The sequence below is a fragment of the Juglans microcarpa x Juglans regia genome, chromosome 1D, assembly GCF_004785595.1.
Source record: "Juglans microcarpa x Juglans regia isolate MS1-56 chromosome 1D, Jm3101_v1.0, whole genome shotgun sequence".
Classification (NCBI taxonomy): domain Eukaryota; kingdom Viridiplantae; phylum Streptophyta; class Magnoliopsida; order Fagales; family Juglandaceae; genus Juglans; species Juglans microcarpa x Juglans regia.
Window position 1 is genome coordinate 33,456,939 of NC_054594.1, and position 22,952 is coordinate 33,479,890.

Here is a 22,952-nt window from a genome sequence, read left to right on the forward strand (position 1 = left end):
CCACTTGCGCCGCCGTACGTGGCCACCCAACCTCACCGCCACCACCGGCGACTCCTCTTCACGCTGGTGACCAAGCCAGTCATCACCGATCTCTCCCACGTGCAGCTCTCTCTCCCCTGCAGTAACCCGACCGAAATGGGTTTTACTTATTTTTGTCCACTTGCACCGCCATACGCGGCCACCCAGGCCACCACACTTCCACCACCTCTTGCAGACCCAACCACCACGAACCTTTCTCTCCCTCTCTGTCGCACATTGGCATTCGCACGCAAGTAGTGAACTCTCAACTCATAGTGAAACATAGTGGCAAGAGACTTTGTTCAAACTACTTCAAACGTATTTGGCACGTAGAATCTCCTCATCTATACGAAAAATATTTGGAAAGTGTTGGGAAGTGTTCGTTACCCGTACACACCCAAGTTTTTTTTATAAAAAAGTGTATCTCACTAATAAAAATTAATTTTTTTACAAATTTTTAGGTGTAATCAACTTTTTTACAATAGTTTGCATGAGATTTGTCTATGTGGAATTTGTATAAATTATTTCTCTTTTTTTATATTCATTTTTAAGAAGAAAATTTGACTGTGTTTGGATGATGAGTTAAGTTAAATTGTAAATATTAGTATTTTGTGGGTCTCATTGCGATGAGTTTAACGTTTTCGTATTTAACTTTTTAGATTGAAATGTATAAAATAAGTTGAGATGTGTTTAACTTTATTATGAGAAATTGAAAAAGCAGTAAGTCACATCAATGATTATTTTGAGATGAGTTGTGTAAGATCCAACAACCCAACATAGCCTATTGCGTTTAGATAATGAGGTGATCTTAGATGATTTCAATTTATATGTGAATATTAGTGTTTTGTGATTCCACTAAAATGTGTTTCAATATAAATATGCTGAGATATGTATTTAAATATATAGAATAGGTTGAGATTGATTTAACTTTTTGACAAAATGTTTAAAAAGTAATAAGCCACATCAATAATTAGTTTGAGATAAATTAAAAGGGTGAGGTTACTCTGCCGCCCCCCACCTTTACCGCTGGGAGTACCGCCCAGCTATTTTTTTTCTTTTTTTTTTTCACATTTTTAATACATTTAAATATTTTTAAATAATAAAAAAAACATCAATACACTTAAAATAAATTTTTTAATCACTAAGTAAAAAGAAAATGGTCAAGCGGTCACTTTGAGTGGTCAAAGTAAGAGGCAAAGTAGTGTTTTTCAAATTAAAATTACTTTAACAACCCAAACATAGCCCTGAGTCCCGACAATGGTATTTGAAATTCTATAATGTAATTTTTTCATTCGGTTTTGTAGAAAACGTTATGGATCAATGTATATACCACAAAGTCAGTAGGAGTAAAATCTGTTTTATTGTTTTATATGTGGATGATATTTTGCTAGCAACCAATGATAAGGGTTTGCTGCATGAGGTGAAACAATTCCTCTATAAAAATTTTGATATGAAGGATATGGGTGATGCATCTTATGTCATTGGCATTAAGATCCATAGAGACAGATTTCGAGGTATCTTAGGTCTGTCTCAAGAAACCTATATTAATAAAGTTTTAGAGAGATACCGGATGAAGAATTGTTCACCAAATCTAGCTCCCATTGTGAAGGGTGATAGGTTCAATTTGAACTAATGCCCAAGGAACGACCTTAAAAGGGAACAAATGAAGAATATTCCATATGCTTTTGCTGTCGGAAGCCGAATGTATGCTCAGGTTTGTACAAGACCTGACATTACATTTGTTGTATGAATGTTGGGATGATATCAGAGCGATCCAGGTTTAGACCACTGGAGAGCTGCAAAGAAGTAATGAGGTACCTTCAAGGAACCAAAGAATATATGCTTATGTATAGACGAACGGACAATCTGAAAGTAATTGGCCACTCGGATTCTGATTTTGCTAGCTGTATTGATTCATGCAAATCAACATCAGGATACATATTTTTTATGGCCGGTGGAGCTATATCATGGAGGAGTGCCAAACAGACTTTGACAGCCACTTCCACTATGGAAGCCGAGTTCGTCTCTTGTTTTGAGGCTACTTCACATGGTGTATGGTTTAAGAGTTTCATTTCTGGGCTTAGAATTATGGATTCGATCTCTAGGCCATTAAGAATGTATTGCGACAATTCAGCTGCTGTTTTTATGGTTAAAAACAACAAAAGTGAGAATCGGAGTAAACACATCGACATTAAATATTTAGCCATAAGGGAACGTGTTAAAGAAAATAAAGTGGTCATTGAGCACGTAAGCACTGAACTAATGATCGCTGATCCTTTGATTAAGGGCATGCCACTGTTGAAATTCAAGGATCATGTAGTGAACATGGAACTCGGTTCCATTATGTAATTTTTTATTGTATGAACAATATTATTTTAATGAAATTCATAAATATTTTGATATTTTTTCTCATACTGATGTGCATCTTAATTTAAATTTTGAGAAAAATTCATCTGTGTTGGACCAAGAATAAACATAGGATTTATTCATTAAGAAATTGTTCCCACATAAATTATAATGTTTAAAGAATAAATACATAATAATACATGGAAGATAATACTCGTTATTGGAGGACCTATCGCCATGATTCATTTATTTATTACTTAAATGGAGATTATCGATGGGTTTAAGATGAAATCTTAGTTTAGGAGTGTGGACCAAGTGGGAGAATGTTGACCGTTTCTCACAGAGATGTTCATGAGAACGAGTTTATCACTTAAGAGTCCTTGAAGTGGTCCACCACTCTTCCATCACGTTCATAACTGATCCCATGAAAATAGGATTACGTGGGACACGTAACACCGAAGTTTGATGGAGGCTTCGGCTATAAATACAGTGTTTGGTCCCCCTAGACTCACTCACTCAATTCCCTTCGGTATTACATCATCTAAATGGAGTGGAGAAGAGTTTGAAAGTGCCAAACATAGAGAGAAACGTAGCAAAAATAGTGAATAGTATAAATGACTGGAGGTATTTTTCTTGGCATTAAAACCTATCAATTCTTGTTTCTAAAGTGTTATTCCGTATTTTAGAATTGTTTTTAGTCTAATATTTTCAATCCAAATGAACATATCTAAAGGGCTAAGAACCGTAATTGGGAGTTCTATTGCATACAATGTGTTGTTACTTCTGGAACATCTTTATCTATTTATTCTTTTTACATTGTGATAATAAAACAGATATGTCCAAGATAAAGTTACAAAAGTATACCTCATAGAGTGTCCAGTCAATTTCCAAATAAAGTAGTTACATTTGTAGTCAGGGACAAATTCAAAGTGGGCATGGGACATTGGTCCCTCAAAATTTTTGAAAATAAAACGTGTATGTTTGTCAAAAGAAAAAAAAAAAAAAAAAAAACAAAAAACCAAAACAAAACAAAGTTTGAGAATGTTGCGAATTATTTTTATTTTTGTCATTTGGTTTGGGTTTATGTTAACATAAATGCTTGGGATCTCGAAACGGGATCCAAGTGTCTACTCGCATTTTTTATTTTATTTAGTGATTAAGTAAATATTTTTTAACGATATTGTAACTTTTTTTTTTAGATGTTTAAAGTATAAAAAAAAATGTATGAAAAAAATAAAAAAAAAAGAAATCAATTTGAGTAAATTTTCGAGAGAATTTATCGAACTACATGCTCGATAGGTGTAACACGACTTTTATGTTAATAAGAGATCCATTGAAAATATATTTAGATAAGTTTTGTGAAAATTATTTTCAAATTTTTGACACGAGAAATGTCTAGTCTATGCAAAGATTATTCTAAAAATAAATTTATAAATGAATAGAATTTGATATGTTATATCAAATTATAAAATATTTTTTTCAATAAATATAACATATTACTTTATTTTGTAAGTGTGCTTCCGTAACATCTCTTAATAGATATAAGATTTTCTCAAAATTTTAAGGAAAATAAAATCTTAGAAATTTTAAGATACTTAATTAAAAGGAGAAGTTCAAATGACGAAGTCCGAACCTACTCAAAAGCACCTTACACGATATGGATTAGGGTGTTAAGAAAAAATTGAAAAACTTCCGACCAAATCGACCAATTATGTTCAGTTAAATATCGATTCGGTCGGTTTCAATTCCCAAGAATCGAAACTGATTAAAAATCGGGTTGGTCCCTATTTTCATGACTTGAAAATCGAATTAGACCAAACCTAAATATATATTTTAACTTTTTTGTATTAAATATATCATACATATTATAAAATTAATATAACATGAAATTTTAATTTTTATTATATATATTTCCTTGATAAAAGCTTACTCTTGAGTATGAATATTAATATTAAGTTATCAACATGTTTCTATTTATCTTTACATATTAAGTTACATACTTATGTACATGATATAAGTATAACGTATACATCTATTATATATATTGATAAGTACAATTTTTTTTAAAGCTAAGCAACTAGTACGCGCTTATTATATAATTTTCTTTTATATTCTTTGAAGTTGGACTTTTTTACTTTGGTGGTTGTATTTGCAACTGTTTTAGTGTTTTTTTTTTATGTTGGCTAGTTATTTTTTATGTGCATGTTTTAGGCTTTTAGCCCTTATGAATATTGTTATGTGCATCTTTAGTAGGTTTTTTTTGGCATTATTAAATGCATGTTTTAATTAAACTAATTAGTATATTTTGCCTAATTATTTTTAGCATTTATTTGGTTAATTGGTTATATGCATGGTGTATTAAGTTGAAAATAATGTTTTGGACTCTATTATATTTGGGCTACAAAAATATTCATTTGGATCAAAAAACCAATTAGCCCAACAAAAAAAATCCAAAACTAAATCATACATGAAATCGAACTGAACGGAACCAAAACTAAAAAATTGAAAGTCCTGGTTCTCTGGATTATTCGGTCGATTTCGGTTCTCAAAACTGACTTAAACCAATTTGGTTCCAAAACATATTTAAAATTGGACCGAATCGAACCGATTTCACTCTTAAATTATAAATTAGAGAATTGCAGTCTCATCTTTACAAGCTACAATGATCTTGTTGGAGATCTTGATAATTATAGGAGACAAAATGATGACAAATTGACAAGTGTTTTGGATATTAATCGGCCCAAAAAAATCCATTGGAAAAGACTCATAATCTACAGCACAAAGTTTTTTTTTTCCTCTTTGGGTACATGTGAAGGGTGATTCGATATTTGATTCTTTTAGTGAAAAATCAAAATATTACCAATTGATCCAAATGATCTTAGCATATACAACATAGAGTTAAGTGTGAAGGGATATTCTATAAGATGCTGCTCCGTCCACAGATGAAGGCCACCGAAGAGAGTAAATGTGTTTTTTTTTTTTTTCTTCTCATACATTTTTTTTATGTCTTTAAATATTTTTTTAAAAAATAAAATATTATTTAAAAACAATTCTTTAATTACTAATTAAAAAAATAATTAAAAAATTAAAAAATGGAATCGGTGGATTTCATAGGTGGAGCAAGTATTTTCCTATTCTATATATATAGAGGCAGAGGAATCAGGCCGAATTAAGGCCTGGCCCAACTACTGTAGTCTCTAACTAAAATTGTTGTAAAACTACAGAGTAGTGGCATATATAGGGTCCAAAAAAAGGATCCAATAAACTTCACAAGTGGGCCCTGTGAACATGGGCTTCATGGCTCACGATTAAAACAGAAAAGAAAGAACCCATTTTTGTGAAGAAAAGTATTACAAATATAAACAGATGTTGTAAAAATAATTTCGATATAAATTTATATAATACGTTAAATTTATTTTTATTTATTTTATAATAAAAACATATTTATAATTTAATATACCACTTTAAATCATGTTAATTTATAAATTTAATTTTATAAAATCTCTTCGTCCTAAAACATTTTTGGTTTACGAGTGAATGATCCATAGAGTTAGGTTTGTTGCGCAAAGTGACGTCCAATTTTTTTAGGTAAAATTCAGAATGACGTGCAAGATTGATATTTTTACCTTATTTCGAAAGGAATGCATATTTTAATTTAAAATAAATGTATGACGTGGAAAAGATGGTGCAACCATTTGGAAAGACGTGCACTTGTATAAGAAAGGACGAGGCAAGTTTGGCTCCAGTTAAAGTACTACTACCGTAGAAATATGCAAATTTTGTGGCAGGTCTTTTAAGTTTGTGCTCAGAGGTTGGGCTGAATATAGTTTTTTTTTTTTTTTAATGAATAGTAATAAATTAAATAGTAAAAGAAGTTGTGTGGAGTTCATTTAAACTGAAATTAAAATGTGTTTAGATATTAAGATAAGTTTAATACTTTTAATGAAAAGTTAAAAAAGGTTGTGGGTCCTACGTATAAAGATGTGTTAAATTAAAAAATATTGTGAGTCTTACGTGTAAGGAGATTTTGAGTTGAGATGAGTTTAGTAATTTGAAATTTGAGAGTTTAAATGTTAGATTCAACTTAAAATTAAATTGAACTCAGCTGAATCTTGCAACCAAATACAGTCTTAAGTAAAAAGTAAAATTTTCATTTAGACCTGTCCTAATTAATACTTCTTTTCATAAGACACTCGAAACTTGTACGTTCGATCACCTGAATTTGTGTAGATCATTTTACTATCCAAAATCGCCTTTTCCTCAATCATTCAAAGCACCAAAACAATGTGTTAGAAAATGAAGAGTCAACACAGATTGAAAATGGCAAACAGTGAGATGATTGTTAATCTGTCTTTTAGATAAATATTACCTTCCACTCATGAATTGAGTTCTTCAAAAGAGAATTTGATAAGTATGTCCTCAGGATACAATATTGTTTATATAGTATGCAGATTGCAAATTATGAACACTAATTTTAAAATGAACAGATGTAATAGCAGTAGTTGTAATGTTTCATTTGAATTTAAATAAAACGGTTTCTATCAGAAATGTGTGAAATAACTGTCATTGACAGTTAATAATAACTGTAAAAAAAATGAAAAACGAATCTTTCGTTTGAATTAAAATAATTCTTGCGTAAGTGGTAAGTGCGTCAAAAGCATCAATGCGTCGCGCATGCGTGATCAATGCTTTGCATTGGGTGACACTACTATTGTGTGTCTACCCTTATATTCCAATTTATGTATTTTGAAATACATTCACTTATAAATCACTAAAAGTTTGCTTATCTTTCCAATACGGGACTAACAAAAATTCACATTAGAGAGAAACTTCAAAAGACGTCAAAGTCAAATTAGATGGAATATTTGAAATAATCCAACACAATGTAACCTTTTTTTTTTTTTTTATACAGTAGGGAGGGAGGATTCGATCATTAGTTCTCTTAGTGAGAAATTAAGGTGTTGCCAATTGATCCAAAGGGATCTTGGCTTTGGATCAATTGGCAAAACAATATTGTACCTATAATATTCCGAATTGAGTTGGTAATTATATAAATAAGTACGTAGTATCCCAAAGATTCGAACTTTTACGTCCATATGCATGTGACGACATCGATTGCCTTAAATCTTTGACAAGATCAGATGCATATATATATATATATATATATATATATATATATATATATATATATATATGCTTGTTTTTACGTGGCTTGCGATATATATAATATTCATTCAGATCATGAATTAATATGCTAATGATTAATTGGTAATTAGGCATGTTTATGTGCCTAATACAAGTTAGAGATTAAAGTTTCTTTTTTAGGTCCATAGTCCATATAAAACTTAATTATATATTGAGATCGTTTCGTAAAGAAAGATGAATAAACCATAACTGAAATATGGCATGCACGTACATACGTATATTTTCGTAAAGTAGTTGCTAGCCAGCTTATAACGTCAAATGCTTATGCTGCGCCATGCAACTGCCAAGTGTGCATTCACCGGCCAATATTTCTTCTTATCCCATTGATGAACACTACTTCAGAAATCAAGCAAAAAACTGTAGATTTGTTGGCCTGGAAAATAAAGAAATACAGCAATAATATTGTTGATTTTGTCAGCTGAATATGATATATCTGTCCTAATTGCTGGCTAGCTTGCAAGTTGGAAAAGAAAATTCTAACTTTCTCTTAATTGTTTTTCAAGCAATCCATCGAATAGTCAGTAAAAACGTCACGAGGAGCTTAAATATTCATGTACGTGCGTATATATTTAATTATTATGCCAAGGACTTGCGCATGAATATTGTGTATTAATCTCAACTGATCATGATGATGTAATTACGTACCGATCAGTATTATATATATACATATGTGTGTGTGTGTGTGTGTGTAACCTCTCTCTGATATTCTCTCTAATGATCTGTGTCTGTCTTCAAGATTATAATTCTTTGTTGATGAATACCAACAAGAAACATGGTTTCCCCCCATACGCAAACTTCATATATATCAACGCATATGATTAGACTAGCCCGATTCCGACTGGTTAATAACGAAAAAATGATCAGGCATTTCATTATATATATATATATATATTGATCGTCATCAAGATAATTGGTATTTAGTGTTTAGAGTTAGCTCAAATTAAGTTGCATGACTTTTAATTAATGCCACCACCTGAGTTGTCTTGGAGTGTCTAGAAACGTAGCAAACTGAATCCTCAAAGCTTGGATTGGGGACGAAGCCCACTCTTTCCAAAAGTAAAAGCAATGCAATCCAAACGATCGACCAAATATCTTCCATTTTGCGTAGAAGCAATTGATCTGTCTTGTCTTGCTACATATATATAAATAATCCAAAGAAGTTGGCAGGACCCATAACACAAAACAATTAAACGCACTTGTTGCACTCATCCCCAAGAATCGATCCCCATGGCTGCTGCAGTACCCTACAACTCTAATTTCTCCAAGCCCAAAGAAAGCGCCCAACAAAGTACCATTAAAGGCCAAACATTATTAGGTCTTGGCAACCTCATCAGGCTCCTCCCGACAGGCACTGTCTTCACGTATCAATTCCTCAGCCCTCTCGTGTCCAACTATGGCCACTGCCATACCGTCAACAAGTACCTCACAGCCATTCTTGTTGGTTTGAGCGGTTTGTCATGCTTCTTTTCCACCTTCACTGACAGTTACGTTGGAGATGACGGGGACACCCACTACGGGATTGCAACAAAGAATGGTATTTGGCCCTCGCAGGAGTCAAAGAACGTGGACTTGTCGGCGTATAAGCTTCGGTTTGCGGACTTCGTGCATGCCTTCTTTTCGGTGATTGTGTTTGGGGTCGTGGTTCTTTTGGATCAAAATACTGTGGGGTGCTTCTATCCGGTGAAAGATTCCACCGAGAAAACTTTGCTCATGGTGCTGCCTCCAGTTGTTGGGGCGGTTTCCAGTGGGGTTTTCATGTTCTTTCCTAACAATCGCCATGGAATCGGATACCCTAATGATAATTCGAGCGAGTCTTCAAAGGATTCCAAGTGATCATCGTCTGGTACTTGTGGTGCATGGTAAAGAAGAGGAGAAGTAAATTACTAGCTATAGCTTGACGAAAACCTAAAGAAGTTAATTAGAGTGTGGTTTGAGCTTTCCCATTGTTTACTCTTAATTCATTGTTTTTATTAAGGCTTGAAATATCTATTTATGTTTGCATGCATGGGCGTCAAGTTGTAATATATAATATTAAGTTGTGTGAAGAAGTACTAATTTGTGTGTGATTTCTTCCTCAAATTCTTAATTATGTACCACCTTGTTGTCTTAATATATTAATGTTTCCTGTTTTAAGGTAATTCATAGGACATTATATGTTTCCTGGCGTCAAGATCTACGTACGTACGTTCGTTACAATATGAACGGCCGGGGGAGTACTAGTCATGTCTCCGTTGGTTAGACTGCATGCAACTAGCGAAGAATAAATAATAACTATCTCCGTTTAGTTTATAAAAAATTCTATACACACGCATGCTATATCATTCTATTAGGTAAAATATGAGATATTTATCACCATTAGATAATTTTTTATTAGGTAATTTTTTATCATTCAATAGTAATAAATGTGTCACATCTTATATAGTAAAATAAAATTAGTATAATATATAATATTACTCAATTATTCAAATAATCAATTAATATAATATTCCAGGCCACAAAGAGGTCCCTGATGATCAAGGGAAAGAAGAGGAAGACACCAAATAGTATATATATCCTTTCGTGAAGGAATGATAAAAATCAAGGTTTAATTAATTTAGTAAAAATTAGTTCTTTAATACTCCTTATTTATGGCCCCGTTTAGATCGTAAAACAAATTATAAGTCAGAATTCAATGAGAGAAAATATGAAAAATGACGTAAACTAGGCCTTAAATAATTAGAGAAAGGAAAATATATATATTTAAGAAAAACTTACACAAAAATTTTACTTTTCCACATGTCAGTTATTAATATGCTAAAATTTATTAAAAAACTAACAAAATGAGTCTTTGTAAGTGAAGATATAAGTAAGAGTGCAAATATATGTAGTATTACTCTTTGAGAAATGCTATAATCATAAATAGATCTTATAAAAATATATTCATAAATTGATATAATTTTATATAATATATTAGATCTATTTTACAATAAAATTAGTAGCTTTATAATTTAACATACCATATTACGTCATATTAATTTGCGAATTTGCTTTTATGATATATTTTTATGAGTAAAATATGTTTAGTATAATTTTGTTGTATGCATGAAGGTATGGCGGCTTACGCCTCTGCAAATTACAGACCATTAACGCGTGCAATTCTCCATCCATCCCTGACTCAGCTTCACAGAAACAGTGACAATTAGAAGCTTAGAATTTAGAAATACCTCATCTAGCTAGCTGTTGCTTCAAGATGTCTCATGCATCCTCTAAAATTAAGCTAGCATATCAATATTGACGAATCGTCCTAGTCTTTGCCGTACATTCCTTGAACTCTTCTCCATCTCCCCCTAATTCGATTCTTTCTTTTCTTTTTCCACACCAAAGTAAATTCGTCATTAATCTCGTACCCGCTTCGATTGTCTAACACTGCATTCAAGAGTTGGTACGGGGTTTGAATCCCCATGATTAATGGTGTGGTGTTGCGTCTCTTTAGTACTCATGTAGTGGTTAGGCTTTGTGTTTAGGTGTGTATTTAGTCCATCCCTGAGTTTCTTTCCCGAGAAATACTTGGTCTATTCAGCTTGATGTGAGATCAAATTCGTTCTACTTATCTTATTAGTTGGGTGTGGTTTTGCATGGTCGATTCAGCTTGGATTTTTTGCATTATATATTCTTTGGTGTGTGTTTTTTTTTCCAACTTTTTAGGTTAAGTTTTGAGGAAAGATCGACAGTACTTTGCAGCTGCGCTGATGTTGTAGCATTTTCAATACCGTTCAGAGCTCTCAGACACTCTTGAAAACTTAGACCTCATTTGTTGTTTTTACAGATGAGATGAGTTGAGATAAAAGTTAAAAAGTTGAATAAAATATTATTAGAATATATCTTTTGTTTTGTAATTTGAAAAAATTGAATAGTTTATTTTATTTTGTGTGAAAATTTAAAAAAGTTGTAATAATTAAATAAGATGAGATGAAAAGTTTTGTGAAAGTGAATGAGGCAATATATTTATTTCCCTTTGAAAATCTAGCATCAATTTCAAACATATTAAGAACTCTAGAAATCTCATATCGGTGGTGGCAAAAATATGCAGAGGGTTTCTAGTGGGTTTTTAATTCTGGTTGTTTTGGTGTGGAGGGAAGTGATTTTTAGGGTTGCAAGATATATCGAACATCATTTTTAGGGTTTCAACCAAATGGGAAAGTAATGATTTCCCTCAAAAATTATTTGCAGGACTTTAAAAAAAAAAAAAAAAAAAAAAAAAAAAAGGAAGGTAAAAGTTGTCACACTTGCTGATGAATATAGATGGATGCTTATTTGCATTAATATTTCTAGTAGCTAGCTAGCTAGGAGATGTTTACTAACCACTTAAGATAGCAAGTAATTGATCTTCAATTATGTGGGTTTCTCTATATATTTCCAAATCATATCATATGTGCTGTATCCCTAATATATGATGCGGATTAGGTCAACCAATAAAGCAATCCATAATTTGTAGTGTTCTGTTCATCATTTGGAGTTACTTGTTCTATTCACTGTTTCGAATTGGAGTCTTTGTTTAATCAAGTCTAGTCTAGTTTGATTCGGATGACGTTATTTGCATTATCTAATTCATAAACCTTTATTTTGCATAGTCTAGTCTACTGTGTAACCTTCGAAAAAATACAACACAAAATGAATACTTAATGAGACTAAATTAATCAAGTAATTGAACAAGACCATAGGTACTAAAGGGTTAACCCCCCTACAGATTTGCTTTCACTCATATCCAAGGTAGAGTTAGCATGATCATTCATACCACAAACTTACTTTTATTCATGCTACAAATAAATAAGTATTTTTGTGATGGAAAATGAAGTATTTACAGGACTCCTGCCAACAACACTCAGAGTGACCAAGCCTTTAGCCTCCAAATAGCTGTTGAAGAGCACTGGTTTGAAACTCTTACAACCTTCTGCTTTATCTTCCTCCCTTGTCTAATGGCATTCTCTGGAACACTCTCCACTGCTTTCTTTATGTCGACCTTTACAATGTGGTGATCGGAAGTACCCTTGGATGATATGACCGAGTATGAACCCGGAACAAATTTGTATGGTGAATTTGGCGATGCCAAAATGTAATCCACTCGGGTTCCATATTTGCATGTCCCCTGCACATCTGCTCAGGCAAAAGTTCACAATCAGATCAGATTTTCTTTAGGAAAGAGAAAATGATTAAATTTAGAAACTCAGCCAGATTGAGCTAAGATGTCAAGGCCAAGTACTTTGGCCTTTGGCAACGATGACCACTGGCTCGCATTCTCCAGCAAAATCCTTTGCATCGCTGTAGCCTTTCCCCTTCAAAAACTTCATCACCTCTACCTTTGGAGTAGGCTTTCCAATCTTCTCATAATACTGCAACTCATATATATATATATATATATATTGGCCAAGTATTGGGTTAGCATCAGATTAAATACATATATAATCTTAACATCAGAGGGATAACGATATTTTCTGCAAATGTTGGCACCTTTGTAGTTAGTAACCATTTAAACAAGAGACCCTTTATGCAGCAATTTTACCTTGACGATGTCTGTCCATCTCTCTGATGAATAATCAGATAAATTGAGAGAATTAATACCCCCTGCCAATATGTGGGGACGATCAGTTGATTGCATAATTGAGTTTATCTGCTTCATTCTCCAGTTCTCATCTAAATGATCAAGTTGGGTGCAGTAGAAGTCAACTTCTCCAGTCCATGGCACTTCAATTGTGACCTTTATCAAGTTCCTGAATTTAAGACTAAACATATTACAGGATACATAGCCATTTTTCCAACATCTTTCCAGTTACAAACTACTCGCTCTAGTACTTAATGAGCAGTTGGCTTTTGCATATCAGATGCCAACTAGATTCACATGGAATTTAGTGTATATAGCTTCCTCATATTTTGATATTACATGAATGTCTTAGTACCAACTTTCTCTCTCAAAATGCGGAAAGTTCTAGGACAAGCTAGGCTCATATTCTTATGGCTTTCTGTTCTAGGAAAAAACAAGAATGGCATATTATAATTCTACAGCAGACTACTATTAGAGTAATAAAAGTAGGCTAATTGTGCTTGCAGCAGAAGGAAAATAAAAAGTACCTAAAATCATCATCATTAGCAATTTTCTGGACTTTCCACCTCTTAATTGGCCACTTTGATAAGACTGCATTACCATACTCTGGAGCCCAGCTCTCAGCAAACACATATTTCATCCCCAAGGCACCTGCCAAATCAGATAGAGGCCCCATACCTTTCCCCTCCTCTGCCTTCACATCTTGCAGGGCCAATATATCAGCATCCACCTCTCTCAGTACTTCCAGGATGCTTCTACCGCTTCCCAAGCAGTCATCACTTTGACCGATAATCATACTGGATGGAAAACACACGGGAGACCTTGCTGGAACCCCACTTCTATGAACTCTTCTAGCAGTCATGTTTGAGGATTCCTCTGTGCCATGTTCCATAGCGCTAAGCAACTTGGTATTTGCTAACGAGATCTCATTATCAGGAAGATTAATAGAGACCTTTAACTTTAGTCTTGTAACCTTCTTTTGCTTAGAAACATGTTCAGGACTACTCAGGGTGGCATGACTGGGAGATTGCTTCAATATACTCTTGGGACTACTCATGGATTTTGCCCGAGAAAATGTAAAATCTTCCTCTTCATGATCAAAGCTAGCTGGTTCCCCAGCCTTTGGAACAGCAGGTGCCAAGGAGAACATGGCAACATTGAATGTGGCTGCTCGAATTGGCCTTTCAGACAAAGAATGACCCAAGAGGCCATTCATACGAATTGTAGAATTATTGGTGCCTGGTTGCTGTTTAGACTGAAGTTTAGAGCTCAGTTTTCCAAGCCTCTTGATGACAACTTTGGGCCTCGGGCGCTTCCATAATAGCCGCCGTATCCTTGAGCAGATTTGCCGGAGTTTCCTTCTAAGGAAACTCGACGAGTTGGATAAATGGTTATTGCAAAAGTTCTCAAAAACCATTATCGGTTTCATACGAAGTTCCAACAAAGTTCTGATCCTCAATCACGATTAAATAATATGAGAGCACCCACGTAACTTGAATTGGTCATTAGCCTTTTGTTAAGAGAAGATGGTGCTGCTGAAAAAGTAATGTTGGTAGAGGAGAAAGTAATTGTAGGCTATAGGGACAAACAAAGATTTCAACTGCTCCAAAGTGAGGGGAACGTTGACAATGGCACAAAATGTTGAGGTTTGCTTTCCAAAACACACCAAAAAGCCACACCAACTGCTGCCATTACCAGTAAAATGTTGAGTTTGACCCTCTGAATAGTACGATTCTGAGATAGATTTCAGGCAGGAATTTGGCTTTAATGAACTTTTCCGAAGTTGATCTTATAGTAGGAATTAAGGTATTAGGATTCTGTACAGTCCGAACTCTAAAGTGGACAGTAAAGAATGATAGTACATGAAATCGATTGCTTGTGCGCATCTCTAAGACATGGGAGTGTTTTTGACGTAATAATATTTCTAAGAAGGATTAGATTGGCAAGAATAAATCTCAAAGTTAAATATAGAGATCCAATTTCCATGAATGCCTGGATAAAACCAAAGGTGTAGTAAATGTTGTAAAATCCCACTTCATGTGTCTTATCTTTTTCGCTCCTTTCAATCTGTGTTTCATATATCAATACCGAAAGTCCTACAGTCAATCTCTGGTCTGATAAGTGGATGGATAGTTGGTGCGTAGGTCGCGGACTTTGAGGCTGATTGCTGTCATAAGAGTTGAATTCTGGCCTCTCACCGTAAAGCCAACTTTTCTTCCATATGCCCATGGATGCTTGTGGGAGGAAGTTTGGTTTCCTTTTGTGTCTTTTCCATGTAAAAAAGTCAAAAAGGTAGGTGGAGGGAGATCGAGAGAGGACTTCTAAATTAACATCTACACACGACACGAGACAACGATAGAAGAGAATTGAATCATCAACAAATTTCTCATACCAATACTCTTACATGGAGAGCTAATCCCAACCAAAATGGATCAAAGTCCCCTATTCAATTTGCAACAACACATCATCCATCCATCCATCCATCAAAAAGCTTCTCTCACTCTCAACTAGTTAAAATAATTCTCTAGCAATAGACTTTTCTCGAGTCACTGCTTACGCATGAGCTGTTTCTTTCTGTTTAGAAGAAATAGTTGAAAGGCAATGTAGACCCACAACAACCCACACTGTTCTCGATGCTTTATGATGCCATGCCAATCTTATCAAATACTTAACTCCATTGAATCAATCATCACCGAACAACACATCCAGAAGGTTAGAAGCTGAATTGCTATTTCTGCTCTCATCAAAGAAACCATTGGAAGCATTTTCCCTTCTAGATTTACGCTCTTCAATTATGGTATCAGCTGTTTCTGCACAGTAGTTTCGCCTCCCCTGTTTAACGGGTCTCTCAGCCACAACATACTTGTTCCCATCACGGGTTCTCTCGGGGAAGCCAGCCCAAACTGAAGAAAACCATGTGTGAGAAGTTAGTCAAGTTCTGTTTAAGATATTAATGCTAAAATATTTGTTCTTCAATCGAAAGCAACAGAATCCTAAATTATTGAGACATAACACTGATCATTTGGAACTAGATGCAATAGCAACCGCTCACTTGATTGGAATGTGACGCCCTCTGAATGCAAAACGATTCTCTTTCTTTTTCATTTGAGGTAAACTGTTTCAGTTACATTTGTGTTAACTATTAAGGAACTTGAATTCCTTTCAAGTTGCTGAGAAAAAAAAAAAATAGATGAGGAAAAAAAAATTCTCATCTATTTTTTTTTTTTTATCGGTAATTAAAGTATTTTATTCATGAAAGTAGGCAAAGCCCAAATAAAAAAAATTTCTCATCAATTATACATAATAACAAATAAAAGAGCAAAGAGGGGTTAATAAAAACTACTCATCTATTAAATGTTAATGCAAACATCAGAACCCAAATGTGAGAGTTACAAAATTAGACATTAAAGGAAAAAACTATATCCGGGAAGAGAGGAGACATCCCATAAAAGCTACATTTGAAATGGATATGTTCCATAACTAAATTCTTGTGATTAACTATATTGTCCAATGATATAAGCATTTCATGCTACTTCATGCAGCTCTTAGTTAACATGGATTCCTTGTATAAACATATGGGCTGATTAGTCCATGGCAATCTGTAGCATAAGCAGTAAATGGAACTATCACATTCTAAATTAGCAAGCTTGTTCTAAATTGTTAGTCTTGAACTGCTCTTTATTCCCATAGGAACCACTCATCCCCATATGAACCATGAATGTTACAAAATTGCTTGCTTAAGGATCACTACAGAACTGCGGTCCATTTTTATAACTTTCCTGCACTGCATATCTGTTCTATACTATGCTTCTAGAACTCTCTTCCTGTTCTATTGATCAGAAGCATACAGCAGCACTACACTGGTCGTTTGGTTAAGAATTCGATAGTAAGGGCCAGGGTTCTCATTGTGCCCCTCCCTTTTAGGAAGCCACTGTGCAAAGCCAAAACAGAAAGTGCTCCTTAATGTGCATTTTTTAATATACTAGGCCTATGGCACACAACACTAAGAAAGTTCCTCTTTTTAAGAAACCATTTCAACATACAGGTGAGAAAGCAAGGAACATCCAATGGTTCAATTAGGATGATGCACAACCAGAACTGTGAGTAAATGACAAAAAAAGAACATGGATGGAGATGTGAAGAAAAGGTTCACAAAAAAACTGGAGATGTGTGTCTAAAGTGAATAGGAGAGAAATATTTGTGTGACTAAACAAACAGTAAGAGCCTTTGTTATAACATCTACACATATATGTGAGTATGTCTACACACGGCAATGTGCACAATAAATTGTGTTGATTGATGACCCTTTTTTCTAATTGGTAATTTACACTGGGTAGCTTTTGAATCTGCGACCACATCCCTCATCTTGTTATTATGATAGGAGAAGATTCCATTTGAGCTAAATTTCCTAGGTTATGCAGTGTGCTTAAACATTGAACGAGTACATGCAATTGCAGACCTTAGGCATGCTCCACAAGAGATGACTTATTTACCAAATACTCTGATGATTGTCGAGAAAGTTACCTCCAAAATGATGCAATACAATAGAAGCCGCTACTGTAACATTCAATGAAGCAGTACCAAACCCGTATTGTGGGATATAAACAAAAAAGTCACATATTTCACATTCTTTGGCAGAAAGCCCTGTTCCCTACAAAGTAAAGACAAAGAAACATCACAAAAAATAGCTTAAAATATGTCTATATCCAAACGTTGCAAACTAAATTGTAGTTGCTTCTGTTTTTTTATAAGTAAAAATTGTAGCTGCTTCTTCTGTGACCTTAAGTGCAATACTGAAAAAAAATGCCGGCAGCCCTTAGTGGCGTGCCTAAGTTGTCACCTATTTGGTACCATGGGTACCAGGCTGACAAACCACACGACCTTTAGTTCTCAAATTTGATTCATCCACAAATTCCAAAGGAAAGCTTCTATCCACTAGATTAGATATCTCAAGTTCTCAACTCTACTTTAATGATAAAAACCTATAGCCAAAAAATGAAAAAGCGAGATTCTGCGCGAAAGAAAGATGGCAATGGATCCCTAATGCTAAGATATGATCATCAAACAATTGAATTGGTTTAGCTCAACCTAAATGTTAAAATAAACCATACGCATTTTGACATTCATACTCGAAGGAAAATCCCATCACAAAACAGAAGATTAACCGAAAGCCCCAAATTCGTAAGTGACCAGCGCACCAAGGAAAGCAATACCAGACATAAACAAACCAGCAAAACCCCAAAAACGAGTGCTCAATAAAGCAGCTTGATCAGTAAGCGTAAACATAGAAATTTCATACTTCGTTTCCGAGTAGGAAAGCAGTGCTCTTGTTGAAAGGATGCTGATTGACGGCCATAGCAGTGTCCGTAATCTCCACCCCACAAATATCACAATCTTTTTCCTTCAAACACAGTACCCGGTTCAATATTTCACATTCCGAACCCAAAAAGAAGCAAAATAAAGACGGATTAAAAAGGAAGCGAACCTTGAGGAATTGGCGGGCGTCAGGGAGGGAATGGAAGTGGCGGAAGCGGAGGTGGGAGGTGGAACCGTGGCTTCCGAAGGCGTTGAAGTCCCTGCGGCCCACTAGGATAAGTTCGGAGACACCGAAGGCCGTGGCACTCCGGGCTAGTGTGCCCACGTTGTGCCGCTTCGCGATGTTGTGCACCACCACGTAGCACTCTTTGCTCATTTTTCTTTCTTTCCTTATTTTCTGAAGAATGACTCGAGTGGCTTGAGAGAGAGAGAGAGAGAGAGCGAGAGAGCGCTTGTTTCTGGGATTTTGATGCTTTTGATGTTTGCTGGAGTCGGAAAAAGATAGTGTTGTGAAAAACGATGATAATAAAGTGAATATAGATACAGGAAAAATAAGCAATCACATACGATATAGTATTTACGTGGTTCAGCAAATTGCCTACGTCCATAGGAGCTGCAGAGCATTTTATTTCTTGAGGAATCACAATACAATAGTGTAGGACGGCTACTGTTCACTCTGATCCAGTACAAGTCAAAAAACAAATCAATATATATATGTTGTACGGCAAAAACCCTAAATACAGCAGAATTAATGATGTTCACTTGAGCGGCGTGTCGAGCCCGCGTCGAGCGAACCTGTTTCCTGCAATCGCTCGAGCCGTGAGTCGAGCGGCTCCTTAAGTGAAGCTCTCTGACTTCCCTCCGCTCGAGCCGTGAGTCGAGCGGTCATCGAGCGAACCTCTCTGACTTGCTTTTGCTTGAGCAGTCTGTCGAGCTCTCTTTGAGCGAAGCTCTCTGACTTGTATTTGCTCGAGCGGCTAGACGCTTCACTCGAGCGGCGTGAACCAGACTCCAAATACTCAACAATTCTCCCACTTGGAGACTGGTACATCCACATTGTCGCCCCTGCCTCAAACATGATATCCTCCACCTCTACAACTCACAGCTCCTGTCTTCATGTTAGAAGACTAACTGAAGTTGCGCACAACTTCAGTTTATCAAGTGTAACACCCTTTGTCAACATATCAGCAGGATTCTTACTTCCACAAATTTTCTCAAGTAGCAACTGTCCATCATCCAACAATGATCGTATAAAGTGATATATGATCTGAATGTGTTTAGTCCTGGAATGAAATGCTGGGTTCTTGGCAAGGAATATGGCACTCTGACTGCCACTGTAGAGAGTACTATTCTGATTCTTTTTACCCAATTCCTCCAAGAAGCCCTGTATCCAAACTATCTCTTTTGCAGCTTCTGAAACTGCAATATATTCAACTTCTGTAATAGACAAAGAAACTGTCTTCTGTAGATTAGAACCCCATGAAACTGCAGTACCACCTAGAGTGTAAACAAATCCTGTGGTACTTTTTCTACTATCAATGTCTCTAGCTAATTCAGCATCAACATAGCCTTGCACCTCTAAGCCCTCTCCTGAGAAACACAAGCACGTTTCTGAGGAGCCTTTTAAATACCTCAAAATCCACTTCACTGCTTCCCAATGTTGTTTTCCAGGATTACTCATATATCTACTCACAACTCCCACTGCATGGGCAATATCTGGTCTAGTGCAAACCATAGCATACATAAGTGATCCAATAGCTGAGGCATAAGGAACCTTACTCATATAGTCTTGTTCCTCTTCTGACTTTGGTGCCTGATCCTTGCTGAGTCTGAAGTGACTTCCTAAGGGTGTGCCAACTGACTTGGCCTTGTCCATACTGAACCGGTTGAGTACCTTTTTCACATACTCAACCTGTGAGAGTCTCAACGTGCCTCTGACTCTGTCTCTAACAATTCTCATGCCAAGGATTTGCTTTGCAGCTCCCAAATCCTTCATTGCAAAATGCTCTGACATCTGCTTCTTCAGATTGTTGATCTCATCAATACTAGCCCCTGCAATGAGCATGTCATCCACATATAGCAGCAAAATAATGTAAGAATTGTCAAACTGTCTGACACATGATCTGCCTGACACATATAGCAACAATGATCTGCCTGACATCTGTTGTACCCTGCACGACACATGAAACTATCAAATTTCTTGTACTACTGTCTGGGAGCTTGTTTCAGGCCATACAAGCTCTTCTTTAGTCTGCAAACTGAACCTTTCTTTCCCTGTACCACAAACCCCTTAGGTTGGTGCATGTAGATGTCTTCTTCAAGATCTCCATGAAGAAAAGCTGTCTTCACATCTAACTGCTTAAGAAATAGATCTTCAGTAGCAACCATAGCCAAAACTAGCCTGATGGTTGTGATCTTTACCATAGGAGAAAAGATATCAGAATAGTCAATGCCCTGTTTCTGTTGAAAGCCTTTTACAACAAGTCTGGCCTTGTACCTCTTACTGCCATCATGCTCAGTTTTCATCCGGTACACCCACTTGTTGTGTAATGCCTTCTTCCCTGATGGAAGTTTTGTCAACTCCTATGTTTGATTCCCTAACAAGGAATTCATCTCATCCTTCATGGCCAACTCCTACTTGCAAGAATTTTCATCTTACAAGGTTTCTTGGTAACTCTGTAGTTCTCCACCATCTATCAACAAAATGTAATTCAAAGAAGGTGAAAAACGCTGTGGAGGGCGAATAGTCCTAACTAACTTGCGAATTGCAGCTATTGGAGTGGACGGCTCTGGATCTGACTGCAGAATAATGGGAATGGGTGTGCTGGACCCACTCTTCCCGTCACTCACATCTCTGCACTGCACTGTGACCTCTAGTAGATCATCCAAACTCACAAACTTAAACTCCTGAGCAGCTGTTTCAGCAACTGTACTAGACTTGTCTTTGTACACAATCTTCTCATTGAAGATCACATTTCTGCTTCTTATAATCTTCAGACCCTGATCATCCCAGAAACGATAGCCAAATGCCTCGTCTCCATAGCCAATGAAATAACATTTCCTTGACTTAGCCTCAAGCTTATTACGAGCATTAGAATCAATAAGAACATAAGAAAGACAGCCAAATATTTTAAGATGAGAAAATTTGACCTATTTCCCGCTCCAAGTCTCCTCAGGCAATCCATAATCCAAAGGAACTGATGGCCCTCTGTTTATTAAGTATACTGCAGTGCTAACTGCATCTACCCAGAAAGTAGGTGGTAGCCCAGTGTGTAGCCTCATGCTTCTAGCACGCTCATTTATGGTTCTGTTCATACGTTCAGCAACTCCATTTTGCTGTGGTGTCCCAGGAATGGTCTTCTCCATTCTGATACCTTGAGTTGCACAGTACTCCTTGAACCCACCATCAATATACTCACCACCATTATCAGACCTCAAGCATTTCAACTTCAAATCTGTTTCAGTCTCAACCATGGCTTTCTAATTTTTGAACACATTAAATACATCAGATTTATGTTTCAAAAAATAGACTCATACCTTCCTGCTGTGATCATCAATAAATGTAACATAGTAGCGAGAACCTCCAATGGATGCCACTGGGGAAGGTCCCCACACATCAGTGTGCACAAGATCTAGTCTCTCTGACTTCAGTGTTCTACCACTCTTCAAGAAACTGACCTTCTTCTGTTTCCCTATAATACAGCTCTCACACATACTGAGATCAACTGACTTCAGTTCTGGTAGCTTGCCTCTAGACAGAAGTTCTTTCATGCCCTTCTGACTTATATGGCCAAGCCTGCGATGCCACAAGTCTGCTGTGCTCTCTGCAACGGTAGTGGCAATAGTGTTATTTAAACCAGTAGTCATATAGAGTGTACCAGTTTTCTTACCCCGAGTCAGTACCAATGCCCCTTTGGTGACCTTCCAGGTGCTATCTGAGAACACCACTGAGTGACCACAATCATCAAGCTGCCCAACATAGATGAGGTTCTTCTTTAACTCAGGAATGTGTCTGACCTTTTGCAAGGTCCATTTGTTCTTGTTAGGGAGTACAATGTCGATGTCTCCCATTCCAATTACATTCAAAGCTTCTCCATCAGCCAAATACACATTTCCAAAGTCACTTGCAACATAATTTTGCATTATCTCCTGATAGGAAGATGTATGGAAGGATGCCCCTGAATCAAGTATCCAGTCATCAACTGGACTATGAACTGCAAGCAATAGTGCATCCTGTAATTCTTCAGTTACCACATTAGCACTATCATTCTCTGTCTTCTTGGAATTTCTGCAATTCTTCTTTATGTGGCCAGCTTTGCCACAATTCCAACAAATTGCCTGCTGACCAGGTCTTGACTTGCTCTTGCCCCTATTCTTTGATTTTGATCTGCCTCTGTTTGAGTTCCTGTCTTGTGCTCTCCCCCGAGAGTTGACATTCAGAGCTGAACTCGAACCTGAGGTCTCGCCTGAATCTCTCCTGCGCACCTCC

General features: G+C 36.0%; 3 protein-coding genes across 3 annotated transcripts; 1 reads left to right on the forward strand and 2 right to left on the reverse strand.

Annotated features, from left to right (window-relative positions):
* Positions 1 to 8,730: 8,730 nt before the first annotated feature.
* LOC121242322 (protein DMP2-like) lies at positions 8,731 to 9,635 on the forward strand. Its single transcript, XM_041140203.1, has one exon. It carries the CDS (start codon positions 8,797 to 8,799, stop codon positions 9,400 to 9,402), a length of 606 nt encoding a protein of 201 aa, XP_040996137.1. The 5' UTR covers positions 8,731 to 8,796; the 3' UTR covers positions 9,403 to 9,635.
* Positions 9,636 to 12,252: 2,617 nt separating this feature from the next.
* On the reverse strand, positions 12,253 to 15,004 carry LOC121241941. Its single transcript, XM_041139801.1, has 4 exons — positions 13,675 to 15,004; positions 13,109 to 13,316; positions 12,809 to 12,938; positions 12,253 to 12,702 (listed from the first exon to the last, which is right to left on the reverse strand). Exons 1-4 carry the CDS (start codon positions 14,574 to 14,576, stop codon positions 12,431 to 12,433), a joined length of 1,512 nt encoding a protein of 503 aa, XP_040995735.1. The 5' UTR covers positions 14,577 to 15,004; the 3' UTR covers positions 12,253 to 12,430.
* A 509-nt stretch (positions 15,005 to 15,513) lies between these two features.
* LOC121242306 (putative TrmH family tRNA/rRNA methyltransferase) lies at positions 15,514 to 18,959 on the reverse strand. The gene is made up of 4 exons (XM_041140193.1): positions 18,633 to 18,959; positions 18,447 to 18,548; positions 17,672 to 17,798; positions 15,514 to 16,050 (listed from the first exon to the last, which is right to left on the reverse strand). Exons 1-4 carry the CDS (start codon positions 18,837 to 18,839, stop codon positions 15,830 to 15,832), a joined length of 657 nt encoding a protein of 218 aa, XP_040996127.1. The 5' UTR covers positions 18,840 to 18,959; the 3' UTR covers positions 15,514 to 15,829.
* Positions 18,960 to 22,952: the final 3,993 nt, after the last annotated feature.